The sequence below is a fragment of the Marmota monax genome, unplaced genomic scaffold, assembly GCF_021218885.2.
Source record: "Marmota monax isolate L192 unplaced genomic scaffold, Marmota_monax_Labrador192_F-V1.1 WCK01_AAM20220418_F8-fsc00031, whole genome shotgun sequence".
Taxonomy (NCBI): domain Eukaryota; kingdom Metazoa; phylum Chordata; class Mammalia; order Rodentia; family Sciuridae; genus Marmota; species Marmota monax.
The window spans coordinates 19,452,570-19,479,748 of NW_026695197.1; the positions used below are offsets into that span (position 1 = coordinate 19,452,570).

The 27,179-nt window shown below is 43.9% G+C and overlaps 1 protein-coding gene across 3 annotated transcripts in view; it reads right to left on the bottom strand.

Annotated features, from left to right (window-relative positions):
- Myo5b (myosin VB) overlaps positions 1 to 27,179 on the bottom strand; it is a 312,210-nt gene that overhangs the window by 175,443 nt on the left and 109,588 nt on the right. For all 3 annotated transcript variants that reach the window (XM_046428405.1, XM_046428404.1, XM_046428403.1), the window contains exons 2-4: positions 22,818 to 22,928; positions 15,122 to 15,293; positions 13,002 to 13,146 (exon numbers count right to left, since the gene is read on the bottom strand). In XM_046428405.1, coding sequence (XP_046284361.1) covers positions 13,002 to 13,146; positions 15,122 to 15,293; positions 22,818 to 22,928 — 428 coding nt within the window. The remainder of the gene's footprint in view (positions 1 to 13,001; positions 13,147 to 15,121; positions 15,294 to 22,817; positions 22,929 to 27,179) is intronic.

Consider the following 27,179-nt stretch of genomic DNA (forward strand, 5'->3'; position numbering starts at 1 on the left):
GGTGCCCAGGTTTCACGTTATCTCAACTGCCAGCCATACACTCTACACAAGATGCCCTACCTTCCTGTGGTTTCATTGCCCAAACTACAAAACTGATAGGATTCCAATGGCAAATAATGCTCTTGTGTTAGGATACCAGGAAATAGTCCCTCTTATAAAAATTAAAAAAAAAAAAAAAAAAAAAAAAAAAAAAAAAAATCAAGGAAAACAAAGAGCTTATCAATGAAGCAGAAAATATTTGAGATATTCATCTTCTCTCTTCCATATTCTTGTGGCATGCTCCTTCAACTCAGGACAGTAAACTGTCTCGAGAGGGTTCTTATAATAGGAAGGCAAAGGCAAAGTACCATAAAGTTCAACTCAGTCCCACAACAAAATGTTTGGTTCATAGCATGATCATGTTAAAATCCTGACTGCTGCTGCAAAGAAAGGGACATCTGAAAGTCATTTATGCCCATTCAGATTCCATGAACCAGATTTGGGGGTGGGGGCAGACATCAGGTTCCATGTTCATCTATGTTCAGCAGGGTCAGAGAATTCAGGACGCGGCATGATGCAGGAGGTCCCACCTGCCAGGAGAGCAGCCCAGGGACAGTTCCACAAAGGCACATAGGGAAAGCCAACAGTGTCATCACTCCCCTATTTGCCCTTCCTCCTGCTTCCTAGGTTTAGAACAGGCTTAGGGGAAACCCCTGCACTAGACTAAGGAAGCCATGCCTTAATGGGGAGGCCCAAGCTCAACTTTGGCCTCCTATGGTTTGTGACTGACAGATCAAGATCACTGGAGGAAGCTAATGGACCCAGAGGATGGGGCTGGGAAATAGTGGATTGAACTGCTTCCATGCCAAAGCTGAAGACAGTCTTACGTTTCTTGTTTTAAAAGTAAACCATCTGTTCTGTTCTTATGAATCTCCTAATTAAACTCTACGAGGTCCACTGAAAAAGTCATTTTGGTCAGTTACTACTGTGACACTCAAAACAAGTTCTATTAGTTCTAAAAACACTGCATCAAGCCCAATTCAGTTGTAGAATGAAGAGCTACCGACAACAGGAAAACCTGGATTCTACGATGAACACAGACACTTAGGCGGTCTCAACAAGTTCTAGACTATAGCGGGCCAACGCCACTCCTCACAATGGTACCCTACCAAACCAATGTGACAATGTGACCACAGCTCACAGCAGAGGCACTAGAATATTTCTGTTAGCTTATTAACTCTCATAGCAAGAAACAGTACATCTCTAGAAATGCATCTCAATCATTTAGATCCCAGGAGAATGGGAGGGCCATGATCCTCTATTTTGTGCAGACCAGAGCTAGAATCCAGTTGAAGTTAAGAAAACACTTCCATGAAATTTATCAGAATAGTCAACTGTCACGTGATAAATGCAAGTAAGACCAGGAAGAGTTTAGCTTGGGCGAGACTGAATGATCATTCCCAGAGCAGTCTGTTCAGTGCCTGCTCCAGAGAACAGACCCCTGAATGTGACTGGTGAGAGGCAGAGACCTGTCCATCTGAGAACTGTCACACATAATAGCTGCTTTAAGTCAACTAGAAGTTTCTGTGACTACTAGATACCCCATACTGAAGATGTTGAAAGCAGAACTCCTGTCCTACAGGGTTTAACCTCAAAAACCTTCAAGTTCCAGGAAGAGCAATCTTGTTCTATGCCATTACATCAAAGACACTCTGCAAAATAAAATATAAGAGGATCTATAAATACAAGTAAGATGAATGAAACTGTAGAAATGACAACCTCATACAAATGGCAAGAAAAATCTCTGCTTTGAATTGCTGAGCTAGAGTTTGCACATGTCAGGTAATTCTGATGGATCAATATATGCAATGACAAATGGAGGAAAACTCTAGGATTCCCAAGGAGCCCATGGGGAAGCAGAACAAAGCAGTGAGCACATATTGATCCCCAATATTCTAACTGAAGATCTGTACCATACATTTAAACTAAATGAAGAGTCCACACACCTACATCAGCATTCTCCAACAATGTCTCAGGATCGCAAGGCTGGGGGGCAACTATTCTCAGCTGGAAAGGGTGAATCATCAAAAAAAGCCACTGGGTGCCTGAGATTTCCCCTCTCCCCCTTTCTGCTACTAGGTTCAAGGTGTTTTCTAAAAAGACATCCTGTAATTCTAAGTATTCTTGGTACATGCTCTTCTGAAGAAGGTTAATTCCCTTTTTAACCATAGGAACATTTTTTTTAAAGCAAGTCATCGATCATGAAGCATTTTATTCTCTAGTTCTGGGAATACAGAGGACCAAATTAATTTCCGTCATGCTTTGGCTTTAGGTACCCCTCCTCTTGCTTCCAACATCATTGATGTATAACAGGGGCAGGAGCCAGGCAGGGATAAAAGGCATTTGCTTTTCAGCCTGTCCACTGAGGTTCCAGAGGACATAGCATGGGCTTTCTCCTGGCCATGCCACATTGCCTGTGGGCCTTTCTGCTCCACTGCTCAGCCACACACAAGTTCTCACTTCCCAGATCTTTTCACTGAGCTATGCAGTTTCAGCACAGCTCTCAAGCTGCCTCACAGACAGCACCTGGGATCCTTTAACAAACACCTGAGTCACAATCTTTGAGGTGAGGCTGGGGTATGAAGAGTTTAAAGTCTTCCTAGATGATTCTCAAGTGCAGGTGGGGCTGAGAATGACTGTGGAAGAGGTGAGGCATTTTCTAAAACTGGAGCATCCTCCACCTACCAAGCTTTCCTACTCTTTCCAACTTCTTTCCTAGATCAAAACCCACTCTCAGATCCTTAATTCACTTAGCTGTCAAAAGTGATCAAGCACAGCTTACAGATCGGAGAGACAATCAAAACCTGTGACAAAGATTCTTTTATGAGCACCAGTTCAGAGTCCCTCGAGTCACGGGTACTCATCTACTCCAAGTGTCCAAAGACTTGCTCCTTTCTTAGTCACCTGTGAAGCATTAAAAATAAAGGGTTGGGTTCTACCCTGGAGATTCTGATTCAGGAACAGGACTCAGTGATCCTCTGCTCCTTTGAGGAGCTGGGAGCCTCTTCTTACTCTACCAAGGGCAAGCCAGACCCAGTCATGTACTGAGACTTGATGCTAACCATCCCCACGATGAAAAAGACGAGAGGTCTTTAAGTCCTAATTGTAGAGCTAAAAAGATCAGGGCTCTTTAAGGCTGCCAAGAAAGAGAACACTATGACCACATGCTCTTAATGATAACCCTCAGTTTGATAGCTGTAGGTTACACAGTCAGCCACTTTTTCTCAACTCTTTCACATTGTAAAGGGAACACTGACAGGAACCATAGCAGGTGGCTCCATTTTTCAAATGTGGAACATGAACTAGTCCAAAGATTATTGCACGTGTGGTTTTAGTCACTAAACTAGCCATCTGTTATTTTAAGCACACTCCTCTGTCAATGAAAACTGTAAGCATGCCTCCCCCAACATAATTTAAGCCATTTTCCATGTTACAGATGGTATCACTGGCTGCTGTTGGATACATCCAAGGAAGGAGTCTCTGGGGAGGTTAGTAAGTAGGGAGCAATGACTGGCTGCATTTTTATAGCAACATCTGAAACCATAAATCAACTAATTTCATGCCCATTATAAAACACCCAAGCATTTTAACTCTGAAAAGTATGTAGGGGAAAAATGTTTTATCATATTTTCTTTGTACCCTCCAATTAAATCATCTTCCCCAAACCAGTATATCCCAGCAATCTGAAGACTGCTGCTCTCAACCGATTCGCTTCCACAGGCTCCAGAAGTGACCACCACTTCCAACCACTCGTGAAAAGCTTTCTGTGCTTTGACAGTATGTGTCACACAACTGGGGATGCAACGGGATAATCAATTGGTTCCTTCACTGTAATGTGCCATTTTCCCTTTGCTTAAGCTTACAGATGACGTCATCCAAGGAAAATGCTGTCCACCTTTTAGCACTACTGTTGGGGCTGTCCAGCCATCAGTGAAATTTTACTCTTAGGGCAGAACTAAAAGAACTCGTCTTTCAGGTACAGAGCAGGTATGTTTCAACATAGTGCAGTTGATGCTTCTTTCCTCCAGAAAGTCTGAAATAGTTATTGTAGAAGTTACAGGTGGTTGCCAAAACAAGCCCGTAAGAAAACCCAGAAGAACCTCACTGAGCACATCAAACTGGCCATCCTGAGACTACTCTGGTTCACGTGGCCTATTGTGATGCTGACCTGTAAAGGGAATCCCACTCAACTCTGAGTTCTCCAACCATGTCCTTCTGGACACTGACATGACATAACGTTACTATCATCAGTATCATCACTGCCATATCTGACATCCACTGACTATTTAGTCTAAACCAGAAATCACATGAAGCACTTTCATTCATCAACTTGGTTCATTACAGTTGTGTGATCGATAATTACATGTAAAGCCCCCGCCTCTGATGGGGGCAGACATGGCACCTATGCATGGAGATGAACCTGTAGAGCTTGTTCAGGATCATAGCTCCCATGTTTTGGGACCCCAGACACCGTTCCTGTCCTCGGACCTTGAACTCTTACCATGACGCAAGGCAGCTCTCTTCCTTTGCTACCGACTTCAGGCACGCCACACACAGGTCTGCAGTTGCTGTCTTCTAGGATACAAATAGGAGAATGTGCACTCAAATAGGAATGAGTGGGCACCACAGCGTGGAGGCTTCACTAGGATATAAGTGTCGTTCCCTCCTGCTGGCTTAACGTTTCACTGCCCGTTTTTCCCTGAATCATTTCAGATACCTTGAAAAACTACATCTTAGATATCACCCACCACTAAGTGCTTCCAAAAAATCCTCATGGGGTGGTAAGTTTGACTTTCACACCAGAAAAAGGCTCTGTAACAGTGTGGAGTAACCACAAGAGCCTACATCCATGGGGGTGCAGCCCAGCACATACTGAGTAACACTGAACACACCTGGGCCCTTTTCATGCCTCACAGGAACCTAGGAAGGAAGGGCACTCATGCATGCTCTTGCTGCATTCAGAAGTCAGGACACCTTAAGTGCAGGAGCTTGGTCAGGTGAAATGGCTAAGTGGGGTTGTGCTAAGCCACCTGATAGCCAGTTGTGCTAAGCCACAATCAAGAGCCAGTCAGGTCTGACCAATCCAGGGCGCACGCACAGGTTCTAATACAACTTTAAAAATATTTAAGTTCCTGACTACATAATTTGTTCTGTCACAGTGAATGAGTGGTACCTGGGGTGGGGGAACTTCTGCATATCACAGGAATCCCTTCAGATTAACACTTCTTAGTGTAAGACCTGGCACCAAAAAGTTTAAATTTGCACGTGTCACGCTAAAGACACACAATCCATCAGATGACAAGATCAGAATGCAGAAACATACACTCATGAAATCATGGACCACAGGTATGAAGGTAGATTATACAATGGAAAACGTGACAATGTGGCTCCACACATTTAACAATATCAATTGCATAAGGGCAAAACAAAAGTAACAAGTCTCCAAAGCAGTTACAATTTACAGTGACAGCAGATGAGTAGTGGCTGGAATAGTGGGGTGGGCTAAGAAATGCAAGGAAACTTTTGTAAGAAAATGTTCATTATCCCGATTGTGGTGATGTTTCACAGGTACATCACAATCACAATGTGTCAGATTATACCTGCAATATGTTTAACTCCAAGCTGTAATGCCATTCTTAAGCATGTATGAGGGTGGAAGGGGTAGAAGATTAGAGGCTTGCAGACATACTGGAAATAAAATGCCTGTGTTAATGCATTTGAAGTTCCCCCTCCCAGAAATCCTGTGTAAGGATTAACTCTTCACTTAGCATGGCCCTCCAGTGACTACTGATGCCAGATGGTGTCCACTGGTGACAGAATTTGAGTATCTCTGCAAAGCCATACTCTTAAGGACAGGCTGTGATAGCCAGGATGTTTGGCAGAGTGGGAGATAGAGAAGGCCAACAGCAGGGACTGCCATGTTTCAGAAAATGCCTACTGTCCTGGACAACTGTTCAGGACTGAGCTCAGGCCCACAGGTTAGAGCAAACAGATGGGCCAGAGCACTAGGCAATGGAGAAATCCCTGAGAAAGCTGCTAAAGGGCTAGGGCTGGGGCTGTAGCTCAGTGCAGAGCGCTTGACTAGCATGTGTGAGGCACTGTGTTCAGTCCTCAGCACCAATAAAAATAATGATATTTTGCCAACTACAAAATTTTTTTTTTCCAGTGGCTAAAAACACAAGACAGTCACTTGTACCGAGTAAGGTCTGGCGGCACTCATACCACTTGTGAAATGGTATCTGGCATTCGCATGTGTGCAACCAGTTTCTACCAGAAGACTGCAGGCTCCTTTCTAATGTGCTATGATTCCCCACGTAACATAAAGAGTTTACCTTAATGAACTTAAGTACATTTTCATAGTTTTGATTTGGGATTTAACTCTGAAGTATGCTGGGTGCCCTGCCAATATATAATTCTTAGAAACATGATCTCTGCAGGATCACTGAAATTAGACAAAGAAAACTACATGGTCCTTTTCTAAATGCAGAATTTTAAAGAGATGGCAATATCCACTTACTTACCACTTTAAAAAAAATGCTATGTCAATATTAGCCACATTCACAACTAATTTCCTTGTGCACTCAAACTTTAGAAATACAATAAGCCCACTGTCTTCCAAAAGACACCAGTTGCACATCATTGATATGTAGACACAAATCAATATTATCTAGTATTAGATAGGATCACAATGATACTATATAGACCTTAATTTATAGCACCCCTAGAGGAGGAATGTGTGCACTGGCATAGTTGGGCAGGAGGCCACAAACAAGGAGACCCAGGTGAACGTGGAAGAATAGGTACAGGTCAAAGGTACAGAGAATCCTGGGGAGAGTCTGCATAGTCTCTAACACTCAGAGCATGAGAAAGAAGAATGCCAACGAAGAGTAAAAGCTGCTCCCGGTTCAGGTATCTGGAGCACTTTCTATCCCATGTCCTGATGCAACTTAAGAATAGTCTTCACTTGGAACCACAATGAATGGAAAGGGAAACAAAACTTCAGCCAAAACCCAGAGTCGGCTGAGTCATGGTTTCAGATGTTACTATAAAAATTCAGCTAGTCATCACTCCCTACTTAGACTCCCCCAGGGATTCCTTCATTGGCTGCAGCCAACAGCCAGTGATGCCATCTGCACCCCAATGACTGACAGCACCCAACAACTTTCAGATGTTCCTCATGACTTCTCACTGGACCTCAACCCTCTAAGGTAAAGTCGATGTTCTCATTAAAGAGTAAGGACGGTGACAGCCACAGAGGTCAGGGGGTTTGCCCAACATACAGTAGGTCAGGAGAGGCAGGATTACCAGGACACAGCCCTGGATTCTTTGGCACAGCAAACTTATGAGATGACAAAACTTGGCTCTGTTCTCATCCTGAAAACCTGAGGCTCCGTGGGGAAGCACTTCACTTCCATTAACTGCTTAGAGCCCAGAACAAGTCACCTTGCATCAAAATTAAAGAAGCTGATATTCTATTTAAACCACTGTCACAACACTAACTGTAGATCCAGCTCATCTATGTATAATTCCCCACCCCATCTCCAAAGATATGTCACACAGAATCTGTAGCCTGGAGGATACTGTAAAGTCCCAAGCCTATTCTCACACTACACCAGAGCATTCTACCTCAGTGACTACGAAGGGCAAGTTCTTTTGTTTGTTTGAATCCCAAAGAAAAAGCTTCCTTACTCCAACTTATTTCTGCAACACATACCCATAATTAGGAATTTCTCCATTGCCCAAGGAGGAGCCAGTGTGCTTACTCCGAGTTGTCACTGCCTAAAGTAGAGTCTCATTTCTACTCATACCACCGTCCTGAAAACCTTTTCTGCCTGCTTACCAAATGGCAGGTACATGGTTCACTATGGATGCTCATTTCTACACTTCTCCCTGGAGAGCATTCAAGTACTCTAGTCTTTGCATTTGTAAAACCTAAACTGAGAAGATTCTCTCAACAGCCCAACCAGGGTTTCTAACTGGAACCGCTATTCCCACTGGGCACAGGCTTTCACTCTCATAGGTTTCAAAACCCCACATGTATAATGGCTCCCACTCAGGCAAGACTCCGTTTCTGTCAGCATTCCAGCCTCATGACACAGGTATATCTAGCTTCAGTCTCCCACCCCTCTCCCAAGATTCCAGGCAACAGCAATCCCATCATTCATTATTAGTCACACCTTGGCAACATAGCCAACACAGATGGGGAATGTGGGTGCTCAATTACCTTGGCCACCTGAGCAGAAAGATTTGCTTTGCAGTGTTCCCATCCCATTCTTGTTCAGAAGAGCAACATAACAAACAGCTCAAAAAAGGAGACCAGAACCAGTCAAGCCAATAAGATGGTCCACTCCCACCAATGAGGCTGGTTAATACAGCAGAACTACCCCCATGCAGAATCAGGTGGGTGAACTAGAAGGGAAAAGTTCCACCGATGGCCCTCAATGGTGTCCTGGGGACAAGAATCACTGATCTGACAAAACTGTCCAGGCCAATGAACAGACAATTGAAGAGTAGCTGAAGAGTAGCATGGCTTTCTGGCTAATTCAGAGGGCTTTGGGCAAAGAGATTGGGTCTGGATTCTATCCCTACACATTCACTAACTTCATAATCTTCAAGAGTTGTTCAATGTCCAAGTTATGTATCAATATCATGAGGTGACCAATTTCATGTGGCAAATGTGAGAATTAGATACATTAATGTTCCAGTTGCTACTTTTGTCTTCCTTAGGCACCAGTTATACCTTAGAGTGAAGTGTACATAACAAATGTAGTGCCACACAGTCTGTTTTTCAATTTTTTGTTTCTCATTCCATACAAGTTGTTCTTTGACAAGTTATGTTCCACAACAAACTAAGCTTCTCATGAGACAGAACTCTTATCCTTAGAAATGAAGGAAAGCATTATGAAATAGGACCCATCAGAAAAATTCTTGGAACATCCCTCGTATCATTATGTCCTTATCCAAGCAGCTCTATGATTTCTCCATTGCTCTAAGCTAGTATTTTCCAAACAGTATTACACAGAACATTAGCCCCTTGAGGTAATCTTTGCAAACAGTTTTGTACCCGATTTGCAAACCCAGAGTAATGTGTACCATCTTAGACTCAGAATGCATGTCAAACCTAACTCTGTAAAGCTCTGTTAAAAGAAAGCTGGGCCACTTAATTAATCCAGTGTTTTCCAAAGTCATCTGGCCACCTTTGTAGCTGTAAATAAAATACATTTCATTCCTCAAGTTCACCCAAGCCACCAGAAGTCTCCACAATCTGGCCTTACCTTGTCTTCAACCTTGCCCACAACTCCCTACAGATGTACCCACTGTATAGGTTAAACCTGCCTGGGGATCATCCCAACCATACCTGTTGATGATAGCTTTATTGATGTTATTCAACATTTGTTCAAAGTGAGCAATTCAGATTTTTAGTACATTTGCAGAGTTGTGCATTACCACAACCATTTTCAGCACATTTTCATCTCATCCCTCAACCCATTTCCCCTAAAACCTAGAGTCCTAGGAGAACACTAGTAACCGTCTCCCCAAGATTTGCCTATTCTTGACATTTCCTATCAACCAAGTCATACAATATGTGGTCTTCTGTATCTAGCTTATCTCACTTGCCATGTTTTCAACAATATGGTAGCATACTATTGTGTGAATAATTCCCATTTTGTTGATCCATTCATCCAGAGATAGACATTTAGGTTGTAATGTGAACATCTATAATTTGACAAGAATGTATGTTCCCATTTCTTTGGGTAGAATCACCGGGAACTATTGAAATCCTTTAGAAATACTCCCAGACTCTTCCAAGGTGGCTGGAATCAATTCACATTTCTACTAGCAGTACATGAAGACTCAATTTCTCCACATTCTCACCAACTCTTTTGACTTTTTGAGTATAGAAGATGGGGAGCAGCATCTCACTGTAATTTTCTGACCAAGCCTTTTAATGACCCCCTTCTCAGTTATGGCCTCACTATTCTACTACCTAGATGCCTTCTTCTCACTCTAAGCATCCTACCATTCATTAGGACCTAAACTCCTATAGTTTCCTTGGACCATCTGTAACACCATCTCCAAAATCATTTCACATGATCCTATGGCACCCATTTCTATTTATACCTACTACAGGTAAGGCCTTTTGGGCCTACCTCTATCTTCTCTAACCATTGAGCTCCTGCTTGAAGTAGGGTGATCTTACTTTCTTACTGGCCAGTATGGAGTCTACCAAGTAATGATACTTCATAAATTATTGCTAAGTCACTAATAGAGGGCGAGGCTGGAGTTGAGGCAGGCAAAAACGAAGTATAGGATATTTAGGGTCTTGGGCCAGGAAGGAATACAAGGTCCAAAGCTAAACTGTGGAGGTCAATTCCCCTCCCCTAGGGAGCTGTAGGTTCTGTGCAAGGGATAAAATTCATAAATATGTTGTTTCATACTATTGTAAGTTTTTTCTTTACTGTGGATCTGCACTTACTCAAGTCTAGACTTGGTGAGCATGATGGGGACAGGGAACCAATCCTCTTCTCTTGCTGGTCTCTGCTCTTCCTTTCTTCCAGCACTAGCTACATTTTTTCTAGAACTCCGAGGAGGAGTTAAAAGTCTGTATTAAACCCCTCATACTCTGACAGTGTCTAGGTATCTAGAGTTGAAGGATTCATGTGTGAGCCATCATGAAAAATCCAGTCCCTAATCAATCAAGAGAAAGAAAGAATCACGGCGTGCAAGTCCCCCAAGACTGTCATTCAGAACTTTAGCCTCCCAGACCTTCTACTTTACCCAGATTTTAGGGAGGCTCCTCCAAAGCACTGTGCTAGGCTTTGGCTACCTAAACCGTTACAGTTACTCTGACAGTTCTGACGAGTCAGGAAGAGCACAGTGCAGTCGGCCAGCACTGTTGAAAGGATGCGTTCTAGTGTTCCAGAGAGAAGGACCATGACGGGAACACAGTGAAAACCTTGCCTGTAGCTGACCATTAGGTCTCCCTCATCGGCTCACATGATATTTGGGGGATTTCTAATCCATCTGTTAGGTCAATAATGACAAACCAGAAGCTGCTGGTAACAAAACTCAAAACCAGCTCTCATCCTGTGGCCACGAGCACTGGACCTTATATTTCTAACACATTTCATAAGAAAATATTGCACCAAAACTTCAAGATTATTCGATACAAACTGAGACCCCAAGAATAAAATGAGTATAAGCCTTAAAACCTTAAAGGAGTCCTGGTCCAGCTTTACCATCCAAACCCCTTACTTACCAAGTTCATTACCCGAGGCAAGACAGTATCACCACCACCACCCTTGACTCCCCCATGTCCCCTTCTCTTCAGTGGGTGTGAACAAGGCCTCCAACGAGTGAAATAATCCCAGTTTACAAGAACCACAGGCCCAGCTTCATGCATGGGAGGGAGGAACACAGGCAGAGCCAAGTGGACCCCAGCACATGGGTAGGCTGGAGGCTAGAAGACTTGCAAGCTACAGCAGCCCTTGTATGAAGGGCAGCAACTTCTGCCATATGTAAGTATAATGGGCTAAGAGAATGAGCTGAACACCCCCCCCCCCAAGTGTCAATGGCATCCATGAATGAACAAGGTTGAGAGAGCTATCCAAACTTAAAGCACAGCATGAAGTCTTAAGAACCAAGCCATAGCCACCTTGATTTAGAACCATTGAAAAAAAAAAAAAATCCCTTGAGAGTAGATGAAGCATTATCTCCATGTGAAGCAAATGGAGACTTGGCTTAAGTAATTCTCCCACAACACAGAAGCCTGCCCAGTCCCCAGCCCTATCCCCCACTTGCCATGCACATGATCTTCAAAAGAGTGACACCCAAGCAGGGCTGTCTGCTGTATAACACACTAAGTGATCTCACCACAAGATCTGATCTGGGGCTACACTGTCAGGAGGTGTAAGTCAACAGGCTGGCCCCACTAAGATTCCTAGTCAAGCCCTGATATCAGATTAATACAGCATGTGGCATTAGAAAGGTCAAAGGTTGCAATCAGCTTAGTGGCACATTTTGAAGGTAAGTTGTAAGTCATTCTACTTTCCATTCCTTCAAGCCATTGCTTATTTTGAATATAGTTCCTGTGTCTTTAATGAAAGAGACCTTTCATATGCTCATCTGAATATTTGGAATGAAACATCGTAGGTCAGTAGTCTATAGAAGTCTTCCTTCATAGTTTTATTGGCCTAAAAATTGTAATGAAACCACACCACCTTAAACAGAATCCCCCCTACAAAGAGATCACCCATTCTCCTTGTTAGTATAAATGGTCCAACTGCCAAAGGACTTTGGTATGAATGTTGCAAGGTCCATTAAAACACTCTCTAGAGGTGGCAAGAACTATCTGAAAGAATCCAACATTTTAGTATTAACTGGGATATGAATTTCCCCCCAAAAATAGATCTTTCCTGATATGATGCAACAATAACTTGAGACCATCACCAAGCCCATTTTCTAATGAAACAGACCTGCACCCATCTTTCATGGCTAGAGAAACACTGAGAAATTACTCAAGGGCTTCAATCAGAATTCTGCTTCCAGGCTTCTGACTAAAGGTTTTTACCTCCACCCTCAAGTTGTCAAGGAGTCCTCCTCCCTCACAAAGTATCCTGCAGTAAGAAGGTGTAGAGCAGGCTGGACGTAGAGCTCAGAGGTGCTCTAGAATGATTCCACTACAGCAGGGGAGGAAAGAGCACCAGAAAATCAAGATGAAATGTAAGGACTGTATTTTCTTTTTCAAAAGAATCAAGTAAGCTAAGGAGCCTCTGCTCTCAGTTCGTAAGAGTAAGATAATGAAGTGAGAGAATGAAGTAGGAAACAGAATGTAGACTTTTCCCAAGGTGTTTCTTCAATCCCAGTCTCACCACTCCACTGTGAGCCTCAGCAGTAAAGAAACAGCAACTCCCCTTCCTGTCCCGTTCCCAAGGAGAATGTCTGTGCCGAGTTATCCTCACCTGGCCATTTGCTTGTAGGCTTCTTCTGCCACTGCAAAGATGTGGGGATCCATGTCACCCATGTTCTGACCACTGTAGGCATAGATGACATCTTGTCCGTAGATTGGCAACTGTTCGTAAGGGTTGATGGCAACAAGCACAATGCCTGCAAAGAGACAGGAGGTCAGAGTCTGGCAGCTCAGCTGTCTCGGGGCATCAGACTAAAGCACGTATTCAGACACGGAACCTGAAGCATGAGGGCGTAACAGCATCAGTCACAACAACTCCACTTAAGACAGTTGTGTGCTTTTGTTCCAGGCCCTGGTAAAAACAACGCAGATAAGCTGAGGGTCCAGCTATCCTGCAGCCTTAGGGTATGGCAATACCCACATGATAACAAATGCTCCACAAACTAAGTTCATAAAATAGACACGTGCAGTGTTGTAGGATTAGCGGGAAGAAGGTGTTTATATCTGCCAATAGGTATTAGAGAAATTTAAAACCCCATGCAAGAATTAAAAGCTGACAAGAAATGGATTTCTCATTTGTGTATGGGTTATCTTAACTAAAATACAAACAACTTATGGATAGGAAGTGTGTTTTACATATCTTCAGGTCTACTACTGGATCAATTATGGTGTGATTTGAGCAGTTGTTCAGCCTTTCAATGCCTGGGTTGCTTCAACTATGAATTGGGAATGCTGACTGCACTTACCCGGGATGTGCTAAAGGTTAACATGATTAACAGAGAGGGAACACTCAGATCAGTTCCCTAACACAGAGCAGAACCTGGAGGAGCCGAAGCATGTTTGGATAAATGTGGACACTCGGGAGACTCAGATGGAGTCCTTAAATTGGAAGCAGATGGCCACTGAGCCGTGTTTCCTAAAAGAGCTTCCTAAATTCATCTTATGGGAGGGTTTATTGAAAGTTCTGATGATTGGTCACATCTTTCAAACTCCCACCAACAGGCGGGAGGAAGGAGCTTTTGGGAAACCACCCCCGCCCCCCCCCCCCCAGCACTGCAACCTAGCAGAACAGCTCCCCTGACCTCCTCACTGACCCACCACTTCCAAACCCAAGTAGAACAGGAAAGTAAAAAGACCCTGGGCTGGGGTTATGGCTCAGTGGTAGAGCACTCACCCAGCACGAGTGAGGCATTGGGTTCAATCCTTAGTACCACATTAAAAAAAAAAAAAGTAAGATATTGTGTCTGTCTACAACTGAACAAAATTATTTAAAAAAAAAACCTGACAGCTGACGTATCACTGTGATCCCAAACGTGACCAGGGCTTTCCTGCACAACCAGGACAACTCCCGCAGAGGCATCCTGGCTCACTCCCCAGCCTGACCCTCAAGTTATCTGCTTCTCAATTAACAGGGTCTTATTTTTGCCATATTATCTACCAATATTCAAAGGAGAAGGGGGAAAAACAAACATTTGAAATACAGAAAAAAGGAGCAATTTCAAGAAAAACTTGACAGTTTCAGGACTCTGTTTTATGCATCTGTTATGGATTTTGCTTGCTCTATATTCATCAAGCATCGCATTGATACGCAGGCAAGTGACAAAGTCAGAAAGGCAGAACTTTTGACTGGAAAGTACAAGACAGGCACACACCTCTAGCTGTGTGCTGGGTGGCAAGGGAATGTGCATGAGCCAGCACACCAGAGCAGACTTATGTCCTCTAAACTGGCCACCCCACTGGATGCTGTGGCCCAAGCCTGTAATCCTAGGAACTCAGGAGATTCATGCAGGAGGATCATGAGTTCAAAGCCAGCCTCATCAACTTAGCAAGGCCCTACGCAATTCAGCAAGACCCTGTCTCTAAATAAAACAAAAAGGATGGGGATGTGGCTCAGGGGTTTACAGCCCCTGGATTCAGTCCCTGAGACCAAAACAACAAACCACCCATCCTGCAGGCTATGGGTCGTTTCTTTAGTTGAGCTGTGACCAGCATCAGTCATCCCACAGAGGCTAGGGCAGCCAAATTTAGCCACATGCACTGATTACAAACCTTTCCAAAGGCCAAGGTGAAAGGTGCATGTAAAAAATCAGGGTTCTGAACCACTTGAGCACAGTTAAATCTAATGATTGTAGGCACTCCCAAATATGCACAGCCAACAGATGCCCCACTTACCGCAGTAAGTGTAAATGTGGTTGGACTCCAGGAAGCGGACCTTCAGATTATGCAAAACTGCAGGCTCATGGAGATAGCTAAGGGCAGTGAGGTCGTTTTCTCCCACCAAGATATCCGGATTCCGTAAGAAGGGTAGCTGGTTGTTCTGGGCGTCAACTGGATATTCCCGAATCTAAAGAAACACAAGCAGTAGGCACAGAAAGGCAGTTATAAAGCCTTTAGCTGTATTCCAAGTCCTGTCTTGACTTGGATCACTGTTCTTCAGGGGAGCATAGGTAATAAATATTTTAAAGGTAAGCTTGTTCTGTGCCTATAATCCCAGCTACTCAGGAGGCCGTGATGGGGGGATCTCAAGCTTGGGCAACTTAGTGAGACCCCATTTCAAGTATTTTTAAAAGGCTCAGTGGTACAGTGCTGACCTAGCATGTATTAACCACTGGTTTCAATTATCAATATAACAAAAAATAATAAAAGAACACAAACTGAACAAAATACCTGTAATTCCATGAGCGACCAGCACTGGTAGAAAATTTGTTGATTATTTACTCTCAGGATACCTTGAATTTTGAAGCATTTAGCTTGTATTTATAGCACAGAAGACTAAGCATAAGAAATTTAGGGAGTTTAACCAGATTTAAGAGCATACTATTGCATCTTAAAGATTCAAATACTCCCAGTATCTTTAATTCTAGTTGTCACAGGGCACTCATTCCCCCACCTAGAAGACCTTCCTTGATTGGTCACATTTATTGTGACATCCCTTAACTGTCTCTCAACCCACACTCTTTGTATTTGGATTATCTTGCAGCTCTGTCAAGGGCCTCAAGTTGCACCATGTGCACATAGGTTGCTCCACAATCTAACTAGGGGCACCTCTAGGGCAACCATTTTGCTCTGACCTGAAATACAGTAACAACTTGGGATATATGTGTGCAATCAAGGAGCAGGATTATGTATTTTAAGTCAAATCTGAAGTGTAACAAGTTAGCCTTGTATTCTTGTTTGGTGCAGTATTGGAACTACATACATGCTCAATGTTTGAGAAAAAAATTATAATTCTGTATATATATAGATGTAATTTTTAAAAGATGGTAGTCCCATTTTTAAACATTTAAACATCAAGACCTAGATGCTGCTCACATTTTACGTGTTAGATGTCTCTTGGTGTTCTTGAGAATCATCTGGGGAGCTCGTGAAAACAATTTCCTGAGCCCATCTTAACATTTTGTGAATGCTCGAGTAGGGCCCAGAGACCTAAAATTTAACATCCCCAGTACTTTTGATATAGATAGCCTGTGGATACTATTGTTAAGAATCACTACTCTATATAAATGTTTTAGATAAATTCTATGAACAGACTTAATTTGCTAGGATAATAGCCAATTTTAAGAGAACATAAATATCAGCACTCCTTATGGCCCACTTTTAGAGGCCCTCATACTACCAACTCAAGGTACATTATGAAGTCACCAATTACAGTCCTATGGTGATAGGTGCTAAATAAGTAGATGAATGAAATGACCAATCTAGAAGTAACTGCAAGCTATTTATGGAAAATCTGAACATGTTGAGATTGCAAATCAATGAGTAAAAGGAGTGAATGTGCTGGGGTAAACTATCTAGCCCTTTATTTAAGAGAAAAGTTCTACTCTGGCTCAGACCAAAATAAAAATGGAACAAATTAAAGCCTAACGAGAAAAGTAAGCAAATATTTAGGTTTTGGCAAGAAGGACTTTTGAAGGATGATGCAAAAGCCAGAAACATGTAGGAAAATATTCATAAATTCAACTACAACATAGGACTTTAAAATTTATCATAAAATACCATCTGCAAAGTCCAACTGGAGAACGGAATGAACAAAGCAGAATTCATACTATTACCCAGTTTTTTAAAAAGCAAGTGCACTAACTGAAGTTGGGCATAGAAAACAAAATCACAAAATAAATGACATGAAAAGCTGCTCACTGTGGCCAGTAACCAAAGAGATGCAAATAAAATAATTCAGCATTACTATTACCAGATAATCATACTTAAAAATGAGACACTCACAGGATATGTGTGGCAATAGGAAGATGTCATGTGAATACAGACTCGTCCCACCTATCTGCAGGGCAGCAGGTACTCAAGACTCTTGTCTTAACAAATTCATCTTATAAGTGATCTTTATAGTAGAGCTATAAAGAATGAAGGCGAAATGCAACGGACCCAATTGGTCAGCTAGTTACCCAGAGTGTTATGCCAAGTTAAATAAAGCATTTTCATAAAACGAAAGACAACAGTCTGTCTGGAATAATGTCCCCATAATATTGTTATCTGGTTTTCTTCTCTTTACTGTGTCCTGTTCATTCTTTCCCCTTTAATGTTAACTGAGGGCCTTTTCTGTGGAAAGTTCCATTTAAGATTTCTCTATACAGGAAACTAGTAAACTATCATGAAGATGCAGATAAAAATTCCAGAAGGTGGGGAGGGAGAAAAAAAATGGAGCGTTGAAGGTTGATTTTTAGTTCATTACAAATTCTGGAGTTGGTAGCTGTGCTAGTGAGACTTCCATTACTGTTATTAAATACCTCATATAGTCAACTTGTGAGGAACAAAGGCTTATTGTGCCTGTTTCAGTCCACAGCTGCTCGACTCCATTGCTTTTGGACTCAGGGTAATGTAGGACTTCATGGCAGAAGAGCCTGGTGGAGCAAGCTCCTCACCTCACAGAGCCAGAAATCAGAGGAGCCGTTCAGTTGCCAGGACTTGGTTCAAGGGCACACCACAAAGACCCAACTTCCTCCCACTGGGGCCCCTACATCAGTGTTTCTCCCAACAGTACCATGGCTGGTGACAAAGCCTTCAGCACATGGGCCTTTATGGAACGTTTAAGAGCCCAACCGTTAGTCACTTTCTTCATCTGCTTGGTCAGTGGCATCATTGGGACTCTGCTGGACCACCCTCCCTGAGCCATTCTAAAGATATCCAGAGGGATGCTTTGCACCTTCCTGTACCCCTACCTCAAGCTGCAGCAACAGCTGCAGGTGGAACTGCGAGTCTGAAGACACCTCAGCCCACATCTCTACATCCTGAGGCAGGAAGGGCAGCATCCCCAGAATGACTCCCCTCTCGAAGACTCCCTGCAAGCACGCAGATACAAGAGTGTATGCAATTTGGGGCAAACACATTCACAAATAAGCAAGTGATATTTGTTACAGTAGAATTGATCAGGAGCAAAAATGCCCAGAGCAGCAGAAAAGAGGGGGGAGCTGCCAGCTCAGCATTCCAAGCCACAGATTTCTGTATGTCCAGAGGGAAGGGGGGTGCTTAAGAACAAAGTGTTTTGTTGTTAACGGGATCCGAATCGAACACTGCCACTTCACTACTCATTGTGGCGTCAGAGATGCTCGCCGAGTATCTGACCACTGCAAGTTGGGAGAGGAGCAATGCCACAGAGACCTGTCACCCTCGTGTTCTACGAAAGCACAGGGGCAGCATGCCCAAAGCAGAGGTGCTGGCCCTTGCACTGGCAGCTGGGTGGAGACAGTACAGCTGCAAATACCTGGGTTTTTTTAATCTTTCAAATTATTTTTAATCAAAATGTCTATAAGTATCAAAGAGATGAAGACTTGCATTCTTGCCCAATCCCACAAATGTCAAGCAAAGCAGGCTTGGCTACACCAAGGCACAGGTGGAGGACATTCCTCTCTGTAAAGCTCATCTGCTTCTTGCTTCCTCTCAAACCCCGACTGCTCCTGAGTTCTCAGAGGAAGCAGTCAGGGTTTTGCACTAAGAGGGACCATCAAGGTCACAAACTCAGGTGACTGCATCACTGTGGTGTGCCCATTTTAAGTCCTTTGGGTATATACCGAGGAGTGGTAAAACTGGGTCAAATGGTGGTTCCATTCCAAGTTTCCTGAGGCATCTCCATACTGCTTTCCAGTGGTTGCACCATGTGCAGTCCCATCAGCAATGTAGGAGTATCTCTCCCACCATATCCTCGCCAACATTTGTTTATAGCAGCTTAATTCACAATAACCCAAGCTATGGAACCAACCTAGTTGCCCTTCAGTAGGTGAATGGATAAATGCATTTATACCCAGTGGAATAACTCAACCAGTAGGAATGAGATTTGGGGGACTGGGGCTATAGCTCAGTGGCAGCGTGCTTGCCTAGCATATGTGAGGCACTGGTTTGATTCTCAGCACCACATAACAAATTAATAAACAAAGTATTGTGTGGCCTTCTACAATTAAAAATATTTTTTAAGGATGAAATTTTGTCATTTGCCAGTAAACAGAAGGAACTAGAAACTATCATGCTAACTGAAATAAGAATCCCCAAAAACCAAAGGCCAAATATTCTGTTATGTGGAACTAACTCATAAGGGAGTGGGAGGGAAGAATAGAAGTTCACAGGATTAGACAAAGGGGAATGAAAGGAGAGGTATGGGATGAGGAAAGACAGTAAAACTAGTTAGATTTGTCTTTCCTATGTTCATATATGAATACACAACCAGTGTAATTTCACATCAGGCACACCATAAGAATGGGAAATTATACTCCAGATATGTATAATAGTATGTGAACATATACTGTCATGTATATCTAAAAAGAATTTTAAAAAAAAATTTTTTTAGTTTTAGGTGGACACAATCTTATTTTTATGTGGTGCTGAGGATTGAACCCAGTGCCTCCCACATGCCAGGAGAGTGCACTACCACTTGAGCCACATCCCCAGCCCCTCTAAAAAGAACTTTAAGAATGAAATCCTAATTAGTATACATACATGGTGTATAACATCCTATGTCAAAATACACTGTCATGTATACCTAAAGATTTAAGTCAGGTGAAAACCATTTTAGAAGTAAATCATGGAGATGGGGGGAGAGTTTTCCCAGCCACTAGAGGGCAGGGAGCTGCTTGTGAGTGAGGTGGGGCCAGGAGAGAGCTGATTTGCACAGGGCTCCACTACCAGCCAGGTGTCAGGACACCACACGTCTCCAAGGTGAGCACCTGCTGACATATCAGATCCATTTTAGCAGCAGAATCCCAGGCGTAGGGCTAGCTCACACCATCACAGCTCGGGGAGGAAAAGGTAGAGGCCCATTCTTATCCCCAATAGGTTACCATCTTACTAGGTATAATACAAAACATCCTGTACTATATGCAAGATGGAACAAGCCTGTTTTGAGTCTACTATGCACAAAACACTGAGTAGTTAAAGTCATCGGGAGTAGAATGGTGGCTTCCAGGGACTGCAGCCAAGAACAGGGAGATTGACAAGTTAGCATTGAATGAGGACAATTTGTTTCGCAAGATGAAAAGAGTCTGGAGAAGGATTGTGGGATGGCTGCACAACATTGTGCATGTCCCTCAACTATACACTTAATGGTTAACATGGTAAGTTTTATGTTAAGTATGTTTTCATTATGGCAATCATGAAGGATCAAAAGTCGGGGAAATCATCTTGGAACAGTGAGTAAGCCCAGGTACCTTGAAAGTAGAGGGGACAGATTGGCAGTAAGGTCCTGCCCTAAGGCTACAGTTAAAATCAGATTCTCTGCAAGAAAGTTTTTCTAACTCTTTGCTTCAGCAATGAAAGAGACTCTGGCCTTTGGGGGTTAGGGGCAAAGACTGAGGTGGCTATTCCACCAGCTTGGTGCTTAGAGAATGGTTCCAGCTTCAGAGGGGGGCGTGCTTCAAATGCTCACCCAGTCATGCTGCTCTGGACTCCTTCTGGTGCACAGCACCTGGGTCACTCCCAATGACACCTAGAGCCAGTTAGGGCAGCCCATGAGTAACCTGGACAGACTCAGACACTCAGAGCCCATTATTTCTGGAGCACTACTGATTTTCAGCCCCAGGCTTCCTGTCAATTCCACACTGACCAGCCTCAAAGCCAGAGAGGGAAGAGATGGACCCTGGACAGCTGCCAAGATTAGTCATGCAGGGCCAAATCCAAGTGTAGCGGAGAGGCAAGCATCTGCTCTGTTTTAGCAACACAGCAGATCATTCCTCACTACCTCCGTACAACTTTTAAAAACACCCACCCACTTGAAAACATCAACTGAAATGAAATCTGTTGGAGTAGAAGACACTATTCATGTGGGTGGGCTCATTTTGTTTCAGGCAGAGGGTGGGAAGTTTTTCAACATGGTAAACAGGATTCCATCTGCTGGGAGTTGATTCTCACCTAAAAAACTTGGAGGGGGCTAGCAAAGCCTGCCTGTCCGCAAGAGCAAGGTGTGGGTGGGGGACCTTGGTGTTGATACTTCCTAACCAACTCACTGTTCTGCCCTAGTTTTACTAAGTAACACACCCAATTATATTGACACAAAACAGTAGGAGAATGTTCAAGATGGGACACTGTTCAATGGGCAGGTTCATCACCAACCATCTAGAAAGGTGGGCAAGACCGAAGAGCTTGAAAGAATGACAAACAGCAACAGTAAATAATGCAGGCTTCAGGACATGGTTCAGACTTTCTAATGCTGTTGGAGTTTAGAGAGGCACTGATCACACCAATCCAAACCTTGCCTACAAGCAATGCCCACCCTGCAGCCCAAGGAATCCACCCCAGAAAACAATCTCGACTCTCCCCGCACCTTTGCTAACAATCGGTTTCTCTCCTGGTCCCCGCCATTGTACATGCTGCATGAACTGCTGCCTCTATCCTCAGTCTGACGTTACCTGTCCCCTTTCCCCACTGGGTCCTAGAGGCACTGACTTCCTTTCCTTCCCTTGCACACATCCAAAGTGAACTTAGGAATTTGGCACACCCCACTGCTCTGTGGCACACTCTCCTCCCAGCCTGCACACCCCAACTCTCCAGTGGCTCCTTCTGCAGCCCTCAAGAAGCTGGACCTCTAAGCACCTTCACCCCAGCTGGCTAAGCCTCCCTCCCACACCTCCACTCCCGTATCTACTGCATTTCTGCCTCACCTCTATTGCTTGTTCACTGTCACCTCCAGCACTGCGATCCCCAAAATGTGGGGTCACGACTGTCCCCCCATGCACCTGCCTGGCCCCAGTGCTCATTCTGAGCACTGGTATGTGTGGAATGCACGTATCAGAGGTAGCCAATGGCTCCTGGAAAAGGAGACTGAATGAAAGCTTTCAGGAGGAGAGTTTTAGAGTTAATACCTCCATCTCCTTTTGATGACGACAACCTGAAAGTTAATCAAAACAATGCATCCAACACATATGGAGACCCTTCCTGCCAGGCACTACCCTGAAGTACCTGTTACATCTTACCCCATGTTATTCTCAGAACTAGCTCTAGACAAACCATCATCCTGTTTTCCAGGGAGAATAGGCACAGAACTGCTAACATGTCCAGGGTCACAAAGCCAGTGATGGCTGAGGCTGAATCCACCCAGGAAGACTGCACTGCAACCCACACTCCTGCCACCTTACCTGCAACGGCCCTCGTGATAGTTCTCTTCTCTCCTCCCCACAGAGAGGCCTCCATTGCCCTCACTCCACTTAAGATGCTTGCCTCAGCCACAAGTGCTCATAGCTATTAACCCCAATGGGCACTTATGTGACATGCCCAGGGCAGCCTTAGGGTTAGGACTTTGAGATGCATTGCCATCGACAGAAAGAATCCAAGGGATCAGAAGTTCCAATGGCCAGGAGAAAGCCAAGCCCACAAGGTACCACCAAGTCCTGATCAGCACAGGCCTTGGCTTCCCACACCCAGCGCCAGGACTTACAGTCTCATCTTCCAGTTTGAGCTGGAGGCTCTTCTCACCCTCTTTGTAGTCCTTGGTTAATTCTGCTGAGCGCCACACTTCATCCGGGTCAGGGATCCAGACCCTTGTGTACTGAAAGATGAGAATGGAAAAAGTTCAGATACAAGGTGAAGTATGCAGGGTCCTAAACATGAGTCATTATCTAGGAGGGGCCACTAGAACTTCTAAAGCCATCATTCGTTTCTGATATTACAAAGAAATCCACAAATTCCCATTTGGGAAACCTAGCTGATATTCTGCATTCAGGGATAAAGCCACTTTCCCAAACAACAGGTCAACCAAAACACGCTTCAGCATCCCAAGTTGCCACTTGGATTTTTGCATTGTATAAGCCACAAACATGCCCCCAAATCCTCATTCAACCTACCCCAGACACTATCCTAACCTTGTTTAACCTGGCCAGCCCCTGGCAGGAGATAACACGGCCCTTCCAGGCAAGTGGTGACACCTGGAGCAAACTCCAGTGACTTGCCCGATGAGTCTCAACTTGGCATTCTCAGCCCCAGCTGCTCAATAGAATCACCCGGCTTCATACCAATGTTTATAGAAGCACAATTCACAGTAGGTAAATTGTGGAATCGACCCAGATGCCCTTCAGTAGATGAATGCATAGGGAAACTGGTACACACAATGGAATATTACTCCACAATAAGAATAAAATCATGGCACTTGCAGGTAAATGGATGGAGTTGGAGACTAATGCTAAGTGAAGTAAGCCAATCCCAACAAACTAAAGGCCGAATGTTTTCTGACATGAGGATACTGACTCATAATGGGGATGGGGGCGAGGGGGAGCATGGGAGGAATAGATGAACTCTAGATAGAGCAAAGGGGAGGGAGAAGAAGGGTGGGGGGTTAGGGGGTAGCAAAGACAGGGTAATGATGTTCATCTCATTCCAAAGTACATTTATGAAGACACGTATGGTGTGACTACTTTGTGTACAACCAGAGAAGAACTGTGAAAAATTGTGCTCTGTAAGCGTAATATGAATTGAATTGCATCATATGTAACAAATTAAAATAAATAAATCACCTGGCTTCAAGAACATCAGTCCTGGTCAGACCAATTCACCAGGAGTAACAAAAGCTCCCGAGAATACCACATGCTGCACTAAATGGTAGCATCTTGATCTACTGGTGTCACCCCTAGCCCCACCCTTCTCACAGCTGCCAGACTGATTCAAGTTCTCCGAATAGGTAAGCAGTTTCCATGGGGCCTCTTTGCTTCAGAAGCTGTGCACATGCAGACGTAGTTTTCTTGCCACAGAATATTCTTACAAAACCGGAAACAAGTGGCTCTTAACTAGCAGGTCAGCCAGAATGTGTGCTTGGGTCAGCACAGTCCACACCTCCTAGTGGAGCGACAACTTCAAGCCCTGTGGCCAGCCAGCTGGCTTCACTTGGGTCCTGCCTCCTCCCAACCACTGCAAGATTATGTTTCTCCAGGTGGTCACTGGGCTTTTTTAAGAATAAGACCCTGACCCCTACTAAGTTTTTATTTCATTACTAAGCAGGAAAGTCCTACAGTAATAGAATCAAACTTATCCATGAGAAAGCGAATATCCACCAGTTTTCATGCTTCACATCGCAATTCAGGTAGGGAGCCAAAATCATTCATTTCTGATACCACAAAGAAATCCACAGAATGTTTACTTTCGCCCTGCCTCCCGAGCCTTGTAAGACAATATTACTCTATCTTTATAGAAAGATAACATTTTGAAACAAAGATCTGTATAGTTATAGTACCTGAGAGCTTCTTAGTATTAAGAATCTTCAAGGTAAACTTTGAGCATTTTCCAACCTTACCTGTCAACATCCCTTCTCCATTGTCTGAGGCCACCATCCATCCAGCAGCTATGACTTGCAAGATCCTGTCCCTAAGCTTTAGATGAGTGGTCCTATTCCTCAGCCTCAGTACAGTTCTCTAGTCACTATGCTGAGGTATACTCTTGGGACTTCCCCTCCAGTCAGCACATCCAAGAAATTTTACCTGAACAGCCTCAGTATAAATGGTGTCCCAATGGCTCAAGACAGGGAAACAACTGAGAAGAATAAAAGCAATCCCAACAGGAAGCAAATGGATGTACTGAGGCTGGGGGCCCAGCCCAGCTCAGCTGGAACTTGTGTGCCACACTCTCACTGCATAGGTGATCATAGCCAGAACGGGAATAAGTCACTCCTGACTCCCTGTTAAGTTCTTACCCTGGGCGAGTTCAATTATCTTTATACTTACATAAAAATGTCCTTGAGTAGACCAAAAGCCATGGATAGGTAGAAAGTTTCTGAATTTCCCCACACCCACAGAACTAATCAACACTAGGTCCCACCAAGTGGGACTGTAGTGCTACTTTATTTAGCTCTCTGCTCCATGCAAGGACCTCAGCATCACTACCACCTGGGAGCATGTTGGAAGTGCAGGACCTCGTCTTCCACCTAGACCTACCACCCGGCCACTCAGAAAGGTGTGCTGACCTCCATCAGAACTCACATGCCTGTACTCGGGTCTGCTCCTGCAGCACCAGCTCACTTCCCTTTGTAAAAGGGTCAGCAAACTATCTGCAGGCCAAATTTGGCACCAGGCCTACTTTTGTATAGCCCATGAATTAAACTTTAGAACTTTTAAATGGTTGAAAAAATTAAAAGATCAATGTTCACATAATGTGAAAAAATATGTCTAGTCAAATTTTGTCATCTATAAAGTTAAACTGGAACACATCCATAACCATTTATGCATTATCCTACTTCCAGACTTTAATGATATTGTTCAAAAAATTCCTATGGCTCAAAGCCTAATAGACTCATTACCTGGCCCTTCACAGAAAGGTTGCCGACTTCTGTCCTTATTCTTGCTGGTTTAGGGCCAGGGTCCTTTCCTCCCTATTCACATAGAGTCCAGCACCAGCACCATCCACTCAACACCATGTCCCCAGAGCCAGCTCCCCAATGAGCTGACACAGTATGGCCCTCTCTGATTAGCTGTATCTGATTTTGCCGTCATTTGTCCTCACAACAGTCTCACATCATTACTGTGAAATTTCAGGCATACTATTGACCATCTTTGCATCCTTGAGATCTAGCACCTCCTTAGCATAGAGATGATGCTCACTACACATTCACTGAGCACAGGACATCAACAGAATGTGTGCCTGCCCTTATGGGACACTTAGTTTATACAGAAATACATTGTGGTAAGCACCATGTAATCAAAGTACAAACATGGAAATGCATCCCCTGAATTTCAGAACATATCTACTTGGGAAAATAATTCACATAAAAATATACTCTAACAGGGTGACGTGGACAGTTCCGGAGAAGAGCAGCAGCTACTTAGTGGAGGGAGGGAGAGCATAAGCAACAAGGTAATGCCAACTTAGAGGGCATGTGGGCATCCAATTTCCTCTTTAGCTTTTAAAAGGATGTAGGATACACAGAGCTGATCAAGCCAGTTTTAGATTCAAAGGTAGTACCCACTTGGCACCTGGAAGTGTGTGGACGCTGTCATGTCAACCTCCACAGTAACATGTGGACATGCATTACAGTTACAGGTGCTCGCAGTTAAAATAAAGCATTTACATCAGTCTGGTTTGAGGATGCAGGATGGCTGGCCTCCCCTCTGCTTCCTTCCTCATTTTTACCTTCCTCCATAGATTCTCAGTCTCAGGCTCTTATGAATTACTGAGCAGGACTATTTATCCAATGTCACATTTACCACACATGATGAGCAACTTACAGGACAGCTAAGGGTCATTTAACATAATCAAATTTTTCATACTGGCTTTGCAAACAACGTCCAACCACTTGGCCACCCCCCAGACTGTCCCACCTTGAGCAAGATGCATGGCCCCTGCAATCCAGCCCTAAGTGGTAGAGGGTCAGTGCATAATAAATGGCCAAGGAAAAAACTAGGAGGGAAAGAGGCCAGTGTGCAACTGTGATGGCTTCAGGAAGGAACACAGACGAGTTCTGAGCTTCTGAGATCAAAAGGATTTGGAAGGGGGTGGGTTTCCTCTGGGGTGATGAGATGCCCAGGCCTACAGATGTGGTGGACCGTGCAGCCCTGAGCATACCGAGTGCCACTGAATTGTTCCCTCTAAGATCACTTGTTTTTACCTTCTGCAAATTTCCCCAAAATGCCACACAGTTGTGGTCACTGTGTTGGAGTCTCATCTGCGATGTAGAGTAGGTCAATATATTTCCACAGAAGGCTATCATCGTAAACATATGGAAATTCTCTACAACCGAGGTTCTGAGTTGCCCCTCAATAGCTCTTCACCTTCAAGGAATTCCTCCTGTCCATGACTCTCCCCTCGACCAGCCTTACTC